The sequence below is a fragment of the Podarcis vaucheri genome (genome assembly GCF_965113315.1).
Source record: "Podarcis vaucheri genome assembly, chromosome: 11".
Classification (NCBI taxonomy): Eukaryota; Metazoa; Chordata; class Lepidosauria; order Squamata; family Lacertidae; genus Podarcis; species Podarcis vaucheri.
In genome coordinates this window covers 38,690,685-38,701,463 of record NC_138749.1, presented here as the reverse complement: position 1 = coordinate 38,701,463, position 10,779 = coordinate 38,690,685, and the positions used below count along the sequence as shown (strand labels likewise).

The 10,779-nt window shown below is 39.1% G+C and overlaps 1 protein-coding gene across 10 annotated transcripts in view; it reads right to left on the bottom strand.

The window, feature by feature from the left end:
- Positions 1-1,960: 1,960 nt before the first annotated feature.
- Positions 1,961-10,779, bottom strand: part of LOC309514381 (uncharacterized protein) — a 68,639-nt gene continuing 59,820 nt past the window's right edge. For 8 of the 10 annotated variants that reach the window (XM_082191463.1, XM_082191457.1, XM_082191460.1 and 5 more), the window contains 4 exons: positions 10,488-10,635; positions 10,152-10,295; positions 7,484-9,321; positions 1,961-2,336 (listed from right to left, as the gene is read on the bottom strand). In XM_082191463.1, coding sequence (XP_082047589.1) covers positions 8,852-9,321; positions 10,152-10,295; positions 10,488-10,635 — 762 coding nt within the window. In that variant the 3' untranslated portion in view covers positions 1,961-2,336; positions 7,484-8,851. Of the gene's footprint in view, positions 2,337-7,483; positions 9,375-10,151; positions 10,296-10,487; positions 10,636-10,779 lie in introns of those variants that run through there. The other 2 variants (XM_082191464.1, XM_082191456.1) reach the window with 2 other exon arrangements.

Here is a 10,779-nt window from a genome sequence, read left to right as displayed (position 1 = left end):
CAATGTCATCCTCCCTACCAATATATTTTCCTTTTGTGTTAGGACATGCATTTTTAAAAAAGAAAAATGTTTTGGTGATCTAAGCTGCTCTGGGAGTCTTCTTTGGCAGAAGAATGGGACAAGGTATATTTCAGAATTTGAATGAAAATAGTATTTCCTGTGACAATGAGTAAATAGTGAACAACAAATCCCATCATGAATGTCAAATACAGTGGTGCCCCGCAAGACGAACGCATCGGAAGACGAAAAACTCGCTAGACGAAGGAGTTTTTCGTTTTCTTAGCCGCTTCGCAAGACGCATTTCCCTATGGGTTTGCTTCGCAAAACGAAGCTTGCCCCGCAAGCTCCGGGGATAGCGGGGAAGCGCAGTGCGTCTTCCCCGCTGTCCCCGGACCTCTTTTGAAGCAAGGGGCGGCAACGGGGAGAAGCGATTCTCCCTGCTGCCCCTTCCCTTGCTTTAAACAGGTCCGGGGACAGAGGGGAAGGCGCGCGGCGCTTCCCCTCTGTCCCCAGACGGTCTCCATAGGAACGCATTGATTGATTTTCAATGCATTCCTATGGGAAACCGTGCTTCGCAAGATGAAAAACTCGCAAGAAGAAAAAACTTGCGGAACGAATTAATTTCATCTTGCGAGGCACCACTGTATATGTTTTTGTATGCGATAATAGGCAAACATTATTATGTATACCATAATAGGTAAACACAACAAAACAGTGGATGTTATCACAATTTCTTGAAGACATTTGCATGCATAGCAATGGTGACTATTTTTTAAATCCTGGTGTTACTGAATTTTGTGTGTGTGTACTTTTATATTTTATTATTATTATTAACACGCACCCATGAGAGGGGGAGGGGAGGGGGAAATAAAAATGGGTCTACTTCAGAAGAAAGAAATTGTTTAGCTGGGGAAGCATATAAAAAATCAAGGTACTGGATTCATGTACTCAACTCGTTCTGATAAAGAAAGTGAATGGCACCAATTGAGTCTTATAAAAGTAAAATGAAATCAGAGTTGCCTTACTGTTAACCTTGTGCCTAGAATATGCTTTAAGTAATATATATTTTTAAATATTTTTGCATTTTTCAGAAGTAACGACCCACATTTATAAGATCTTTTATTTAAAAGGATTGGTCCCTTTGCATATTTGGTCATGACTGCAAATTACATAGATCAAAGAAAACTGTCCTTGTGAGCCACGTTGGCAATTATGGCTTCTTGTTTTCAATCTGTCAGAAAAGGGGGCTTACATTGCTTTCAGGATGCACTGATTTTCTTTGTTTCAGTTGCCCACAGTTGTCTCATTTTGTAACATTTGTGCAAGTTAGTGAATTCTCTCATGGACATGCATTATGCATGTGCATCTTTCATAAGCAAAGTAGTGGGGCACTGTTGGACAATGCACTAGTAAGACATTAAAACTAATCCTTAGTACAATGCACCTGCCTACCTTTTAAAGCCAAAAGTTACAAAAATAGGCACCTTAACTTGCAACCTGGAATTTCTTGCCTGCATATTGTTCCTCATAATAATCCAAACTGAGGCAGCAAAGGTTGTGCCTAGCTATTAAGCTCAGATCGGTGAGGATTAACAAAACTGAACCTTGCTCAGCCAAGGTAACAGTGATGGTAGTCAAAGGATGGTCCCTGTTTGAGTATGGGGCTTGATGGTGTCCCAAAATCCAGGCAGGATTTTTCAGGTGGCAGATAGCAGTTCTGTGACCAAGTACCTGGACCGTGTGATCCAATTCCAGGGTAATCTCTTTCCGCAACCTGTGAAGGTAAGCTACATTATATGTTCTTTAGCGTGAGAAAAGATTTAGAAAATACCAATTCTGGTTTTTCATATTTGGGCCCAGCAATTAGTGTAATAACAGTGCTTCAGCAGATCATATCCTAGTCAAAAATAGGTCGTTTTAGGTATTTTCTGAAGATAACAGAATATAAGAGCTCCAACAATGAAATTTCACACTATATTTATTTGATATGATTGTACAAAAAGTTGCATTCTTCCACTATTGCCCGAGGTCAAGAATTATCCCACAAGAGATCCTTTCTCTGTTTTTCTCATAATAGGGTGGAATTAATTAAGTCCATTTAAAAATCCAACCACGAAGGCCGATCTTTGGGGAGCGCCTGAGAACTGTCAACTTAAAGAAATCTCAGCAGACAGACATGTCACTGCTCCTAAATACGATGAGTAAATTAATGAACAATTTTTTAAGAGCCGCTATATTTTAATAAAGTAATGCACAACCTACTATTGCTCAATTAATGACTTTAGGGACCCATCTGCATCTCATGTTCACTTCTTGTTGATTCAGACAGTGGCTTTCTGAAAAGAAAAAAATGCATTCCTTGTCTCGAATGTCATGCATGTTCTACTTGAGATGGCTTTCCCACTGTTTGCCGGTCCAATCAAATAAGCAAAATGGTTTCTTACTACCAAAGAATCCTGGCCTACAGTAACTCTCACAGTTGATGCTGATACTATCCACTGCTGTACTGCACTTCTAGCCAAATTGTATACATTATGGACAAGAAATCCCATGTATTATACATAACATCCTCCCCCATCAGCCATTTTGGTTTTATATCGACTTTGCTCTATAATGAGTGGTTTGCCTCATTTTCTCATGGTGGTAACTGTGCATCCAGGTACACTGACACGGGTGCACTTTCATTGTTCTTTCTTTCTCCCAGTGAACTGAATGATGTGGTCTAAACTGCAGAGAACTGGTGTGGAGGCCACGGGACTGGATTCCATGACTTGGTGGTCCTTTCCAGCTTTATAATTCTTTATAATTTATAATTTTGATCTAATACACACTACATATCACCACAACACATTCACAACTTGGTTCACTATGTGTCTGTCATTACCTTTTTTTATTGAATGGGAATAAAACATTGCCAAAAAAATTAAAAATGTTTTTTTCTAGCTGAAACTTGGGTCTTAGCCGAGAAGGAATATATTTCTTACAAGCAGACAGCAGCTGTTTTGTTTTGTTATCTTTATCCAAGCTATCAAATTCTGGAATAAACTTACTGAACTTGCTGCTGTAGGGTACAAGGGCACCTGTAAATCATGGCTAATGGAAGATGTTCATAGGGACCTTTCAGCTAAGTTCGAAAAGTGCTTGGGAGAAGGGTGTCCTACTAAGCTTGCAGAAAATATAGTAATCGAGGGCTGCATTACCAAGAGCCTTGAACTACTGTAATGTGACAACCTTTAACCCCAAATCAGCTTCAAATGCAACTGGTTTTTATGTCAGGAGGATTTATTAGCAACGTTTTAAAGATGATGGTTCAGGGAATGGATATGTAATGAAACAATTTAATCTGAATATAGCCTTCATGCATTCAGGTGGTTTTAACAAGGGCCAATAAGGCATACCTCCTTGAGAAACATTCACATCCATAGGTAGAGACAATGAAGGCATGAAGATATGGCAAGCCTTGAAATGCAAGGGATGTGAGCTTAAAGTAGATGTGGAAAACAACAGTGAACCACTGTAGAGGAAGAGGGCAATATAATGTCATTAGAACTGAGAGAATGTAGAAGCAGATATAAACTGGGAAGTCTCCAATATAAAAATTTCAGAATATACTCAGATAATGGCAGAAAATTATATTAGGCTCAGTACTGGTGTAAAGACCACTGAGATTACATATTTGAAATGTTGAAGGGAATAGCATAAAGGCATTGTAGATTTATTAAATCAACAGTAAATTAGTAATTTCTATAGTTATACAACTGAGAGGAATGTTATATTCAAAGTGGAAGAAGAATGAGTTAGAATGAGAGAGAGACTTTGATAGAAGTTCTGGTAGTAGATAAACTGATAGAAGGAAATAATTAGAAAATATAATCGAGAGAGGAACTTCTTTACACATCATTAGCATGTAATCAAGCACATACAGCTCTGTATAGAATTTGTATTATGCAGACCTAACTAATCTTGACTCAGATAAATCAGTGGTAAAATAAGGATAATTCTGATCACAAAATTACAGTCATTTTTATTAATGGAATGGAGATGCACACACATGAGTCTTGACCAATGGTTCTATTTCCAATTTCAGCTTATAGGTTCTCTCTAACAGCAATCTGCTTCCAGCCATCTCCTGATTCTCTACCAGGAGACACCCAAACCCACCTGAGATCATGGCATGCCACTGCAGGGCTCAGAATAAATGTGGAGTTGTAGCAGCTACTCAATATTGGGAAAATATGAAAGGGGCAATGGAGGCTAGCGGCCAGCAATATTGACTAATCTCTGGGACAATGAAGCCAATTGACTTTGTCTTTCCCTTTAAACCAGCAAATGGATAATTGTCATGAGAGGAATGGGGGGGGGGAGTACAAGAACTCTATGATCAGCTCTGTGGTGCTATAGACAAAGAATAACATGATAATGCCCTGGATTCTAGTGGTCACTTAAGAATTTTGACTCTAGTACTTCTGCATAACAGCCACACATTCCTTTCCGGCTTACCCTACTGTAACACACCAAGTTTTCTCTATGCAAGGCCACAAGTTATAGACTACAAGCATAAAAGCCTGCTTTTTTCCCTTAACTGTGTCAGGTTTCATAGGTAGCATTTTGTTTTATAATGTGAAGGGCTACATTTAGTTTAAGAAGGTTGAGTTGTCAGGATGTCTTTCTGCTAGTCATAGAAGCAGGTGGTAACTCTGTTTTCTGCTGGTGAATTGCAGGTCTAGCAACACAAGGCTAGGATTTATTTTTGTAGAAGGAAGGTGCACATGCAAAGTTTTTTATATAGGTATTTTGCATATCAATACTTCCTGCACCTAATAAATGGGGGGGGGGTCAGTTTGCATTTCTTAGTACAGAAAGTATTGACCTGATGTGTAGAGATCTCTCCTATTCTAATTCAAGAAGGTTCTGGAAGCTTCTCTGTGTAAAAGAAGCAAGAAGGAGGTTCGTGATGTTTGGGTTATTCCTTCAGAGAGGCATAGCTGGCTTAAACTGGTTCTGTTATCTCTTTCAGACAAGGCTGTTGCTTAACTCTTCTCCATCTCGGTGTTTGGCACAGCTGCCTAAGGTACAACGTGATGTCACAGGCCATTCACATGAGGTTAAAGACCTTGCCCTCAGAATGCACAGCTGTGCTCTGCTCCCAGAGCAAAGGCTGGATGAAGCGCCTTGGCCAAGAGAAGGCGGCTAGATATTCTAAAGTGAGGGCCAAGAGATGCTCAGCTGCTGAATCTCAGCATCCCTGGGATGGTAAGGATGTACAGAATCATCATTATCTGAACTGGGGGCAGTGCCATATATATATTACATTACTACTACCAAGACACAAGTGCATTGTCACAAAGAAAACCATCAAGGCTTCAAAATATTGAATTCTGTTTATACTAGTCTGCTCTGAAGCCCTATAGATAATGGGATAAGACTAGGAAAAACCAAAGGGTCCATAGTTACAATGCCAACTAATTTGCAAAACAGGACCGCCACACTAGTGAAATGTGCTGCTCCAGACTTCTGGGTGAGCCTTTCATGAACTGGTATTTTGGGAAGTGCAGCAAGGTGGTTGTTAGCATGTAGCTAATTGCACTATATTTCCATAAGCCTTGGATCAGAGAATTAACATGACTGAGGACGGCATATCGTTTCTCTGGACTCACTTCAAAGGAAATGCCTAATTCAATAGCAAAGCATGGTTTGTTTTATTATTAATATGGATGCTGCAGATCATTTTCAAAGAAAGCCGTTTGCACGCTTTGAAAATTAATTATGTTAAGGTTATTATAAACTAAATGTTGGGAGTCCAAACACATGTTTCCAATATACAGATTAATTAAATCTCAATGATTTGTAATATTACATAAAATGACTTTGCGATCAGCAAACTAGCATCTCTTTTCTTTCTTTTTGAAACTACTTTTCCTCCTCCTTGCTTAAAATACCCAATAACATTACAGCAACTATAGTCTTAGTCATGAGTAGTTAAAATCATTAATTTCCATCTGAACATGTATCACATGCTAGTTTAAAAATCAGGGGGGGGGGACCACAAGCCTAACGTAATTAAAATGCAATTCAGAGGACACAGTGGGTGGATGGCTATTTACATGTGAAAGCGCAGAATAAACGAGTCTCATAAATTATGCACGGAAAACCAGCAGAATTTAGGAGATCAAATATATATTTTTTGAAATGAAGCACGAGCTGCTGGCAGTGGGACTCCATTCTCCCCTCCCAGCAAGCTGACAGAAGAGTCTCCTTCAAACATACTAATGAATTTCAGCCCCATAACTGCTTGTGAGCAAGGCCAAGATCACCTTAAAAAGGAATAGGCAACCAATCATGCTGTCACTTGTGCTGCTGGTAGCCATCCTGCTGATCAATCTGCTACATCTGGTGCCTTTGGAGACAAGCACGACAAAAGGATGAAGGGAAAGATTGCGCTTCCAAAAGAGGAAGGGAAATTATTCTCCCTCCACTTGCACTTTGTCTTTTCTTTCTTTCTTTCTTTCTTTCTTTCTTTCTTTCTTTCTTTCTTTCTTTCTCTCTCTCTCTCTCTTTCTCTCTTTCTCCCTCTCCCCCCCCCCCGAGAGAGAGAAAGAAAGAAAGAAAGAAAGAAAGAAAGAAAGAAAGAAAGACTAGTTCAAGATCTGCTCTGCTCTGACTTTCTTCATTTATAAAATGGTTGCACTGAGATGGTAAACTATTCATTTTCCTTGCATGATATGGATTTTATCCTGGCATGTCCATCAGAACATTACTCTCCTGTCACTCTGCATGTAGCACAGCTATTCTATTTCAGTAAATGGGCTTGGGGAATGTGATCATAGTTCTGGATCAAATAGGGTGACATGAAGTGTTCCAAAGTAATCCAAATGGTTTTTTTGGTCAACAGAAGTCTTATCATTATCAATCATTTATTAACCCCCTGACCCAAATGAGTATGTGATATACAAAGATTATTTCTTTTAATGCTTTGGAACTTTAAAGCCCTAAACAGTTTGGCTACCAGAAAGATGGCCTTCTTCCATATGAACCTGTGCAATATTTAAAGATCTGTATCAGGTGCCATCCTCTGTCTGCCTACACTAGCAGATGTTAGGTGGGTAGCAGCTGGAGAGAGGGTATTTCCAATGGTGGTACCACCTTTGCAGAATAACACCTTCTCAATCAATCACTTTGACAGAAGGTTAAATCGTTTTTATTCCCAGACTTTCATAGTAATTTTTATTGTTGCTTTTAGAGAGCCATGCTCTGATTTAATATTCTTAAATATTAAAATAAGTCTTAACTCTTGCCTATTTTCTGGGATTTTAAGCTCAGTGTTCTTATTTATGTGAATCATTTTGAGCATATTCATTATTAAATATGATAATAACTATGATAATTTAAAAACCTAAGGATTTGATGAGCACTAACTTAATAATACTTGGAAATTCATATTGACTCTCTTTAAGAGACTTCTGTAGATATCAAGGCCCCTTACCTTAGAAGGACCGTGGAAAGAGTCACAAGCAAATTGACACACGCTTATTTTAGTCCTTATACATTTGGAAGCATTTGGAAGAGATACTCTTAGAAAATGAAGGAAAGAGGAAAAAATCATTCCACCATTGAACCTGGCTGAACAACAAAACAAAGGTTGTGTTCTATTTCTGTCATTTATTAACGAGAACAAAGAAACATTTCATATTCGGCATTTCAACCGATAGCTGATTGGGGGGGGAATAAAATATAGTTTAAATACAATTTTAAAAATACTACAGAGCATAATATTTTGCATCATTCTCAAACAAAAAAAGGGGGTCGTCAAAACCATTCAAAAGTCATAAACATTTTGAAAGCTGTCCTTGATCCTCATGCTATCATTTTTGGCAGTTTTATTAGCCTCGTAAGCATGAGGCCCAGAGTATTGCTTTTAGCAGGGGTAGCAAGCCAAGGAGAACAATTAAGTTTCTCAGATAGCTGAGACCATTTACGGAGAACCAGACTTGGCTTTGTGGAATGCCACAAATCACAAGCCTGCTTCAAGGATTGTTTTCAAGCCAAAGCATCTGTGTAGGAAAAGGACAACGTAAAATCGTGATGAGATAGATTCAAAGTCTCTTCCATTAAATTCCAGTGGATGCTTGGGGTACATCTGCTTAGCAACTACCTGGGTTATTGCTTCAGCACTAATAGGGAACCACCAAAAAAAACAAAACAAAAAACCAGTAAATGTCTTTCCCTAAGACATCCTCTGGACTGACAACCTGAAAACCAAATGTCCTGATTATTTAGCTGATGGAAGTCCCACAGTGCTATTCTCCATCTGTTACATGTGCCTGCATCACAAGAAGGAAAGTGAGGGAAAAAGAGGGGTATTGATGTGCATTCAGTTACCTTCAAAGCCATTATCTAGCTTACATTGTCTTGCATACATATAAAGCCCTGGCCCAATGACAGTCAGGGATAAGTACACTTCTTAGTGCCAGAAGAGGTGCAGGATTAATTTTAGAGTTGTGATGCAACAATGGCGTTCATCTTCTCTCTATGCACACATTCCAGCTTTGACATTCTGTCTCTTCAGAGATATGCGATTTTTCAGCATGTTCCCATGTCTTTTAACATTATGTGGAAGCTGCTTCAACAGGCCAAATGTTTTCCATTTTCTAAACAGGAAACAGTTCTAGGGAATGAAATTTGACATGTATAAAATGGCTCTCAGGAGCCACTAAAGAGTATAAAATCGACTCCCAGAGGAAAATAAGCTTACATCCCACTGATACACCACATAGTCACAACTTCACTCCCACAGAATTTAGTTAAGAGTTGTTGACAAAGCTAAGGCTGCCACAGGCCCAAAGAGCAATGTCTAACTTTGCCATGGTGGCCTATCCATGTTTTTCATACTCTTGCTCCGGGGTAGGAGCTTCCCCTTCTGCTGAACATTCACACCATCAGAGCTTTCTATTTTCTGCTTGGAAGATGGGTTGACAGATTCCCTCTCTGTAACAGAAGCATGTTTTAACAAGAGGCTATGGCTGTCTACAGGAAATGTGGGTGTTGGTTCAGGCTCAGGCTTGTGTTTTGGAAGTACATTCAAGCCCCTTTCTTCTATTCCATCTGCTCTGTCATCTTCCTGCTTTGGAAAACGCTGGCTGGCTCCCGCTTTCTTCGCTTTTTGGTCCCTTAAATTCCGAAGAGTTTCGAAGGCCTGGTCTAGTTCCGTTTGCAAGGCTTCCATTTCACTGGCTGCCTTATCCCGTTGCTCTCCACAGACTTTGAGGGAACGTTCCAAAGACAGGAAGAACTCTTTTCCAAACTTTGACAAGGCCTCATCACCTTAAGGGTAAATTAAAAGAAGGTAGGGAGTTATACTGCACCATTCATTCAACCTAAACAATAGTAAGGCGTAAGCAGTTGATTTGAAACTGTTTGTGATAACATAGTATTTAATGCGTTTCAGTGATCAACTGTATCTTCTCAATGTGCTATTTATCATGAACCTAGGAAAAAATGGCAAGCTAGAACATTACTAGAGAGCCCTCTCAGCTATTAGAAAATCAACAGGTTATAGATGCCTTTCATTATCAAATAAAGCCCCAAATGTGCTTCTGGCATGTGCAAAATTTGAGCTTCCATTGGCGGGATATTGGATATCCCTTGCAACAAAGATGGGGAATCTGTGGCCCTTCAGATGTTGTTGGATTCTTCCAACTCATCAGCAAACATGGTATGGGATTATGGGAGTTGTAGTCCAATAACACCTGTGTCAAGGTGAGCCTTACAATTTCCAAACTGTGACTGATACTTTAACTTTGAGGATACTGGCTCACAACATAATAAACTATACATTCACATTCAAACGCACCATATAAGATACATTCATTGGAGTAAAGGATAAAATCAGGAACCAACCAAAGGAGGAACTTCATTTTTATTTTATTTTTTACAAAATCTCATTACTGCTCAAGTCTTGAACTAGGTTGAATGTACTAGATCAGCTATTTTCTATTTGACCTAATGCTGAAAATTAAGGATAAATCAGTGATGCAAGATATGTAAGAGTGGCTCTCTTCCCGAGCCTTTTTTTAAAAAAAGAGACAAGACACCAAGACAAGCCTATCAAGTACATCCTTTGCCAATCCAAATTGTACGAGTAAGGTTCTTACCTTCGTGCTGCTGATTCACTGGTGGAGCCAAAGTTTCAACTGCATATTGGATCTGTTCTGCATTGTTCCTAAAAGCAGTGAGGAAGTCTCTCAAAGCTGCCTCTGAAGCTTCTGCTTTAAGTTTTGTATAAGAAGAAAAAACATCTGCGAGAGAAAGTGGAAAATTATCAATTGCTCCCTGGAGACCCATATTAAAAGTATGAAGCAGCAAGAGAGAGAGAAAATCTTGCGTTTGAATTGTTTTCAGGTGTTTGAAACACTAAACATTTGTATTTCATGCCTGTCAGTATTTTGAAATTGTTTTTGTTTATGCTGCTATTACAGACATGTATTTACCTTGTAACGGTGAACATAGAACCATGGCAACATTATCTTGAAATGTGTGGTATGCTTGCTTTATCCCATCAAAGACAGCTTCGGTGTACTTAACTTGAAGATTATACAAATTTCTGTGGAAGTTAAGTTCAGCTTGCAAAGCAAGTATCTAGGAGGGGGGAAAGCAACAAAATGCAATATTAGGCATCAATGAGCCTAATGCATATTGGCTCAATCAGATGTCATGAGATGTCGCATGAACCCATGCAAACCTTAACCATTCTTCTTTCTTGGCATCTACCTGACAAACACC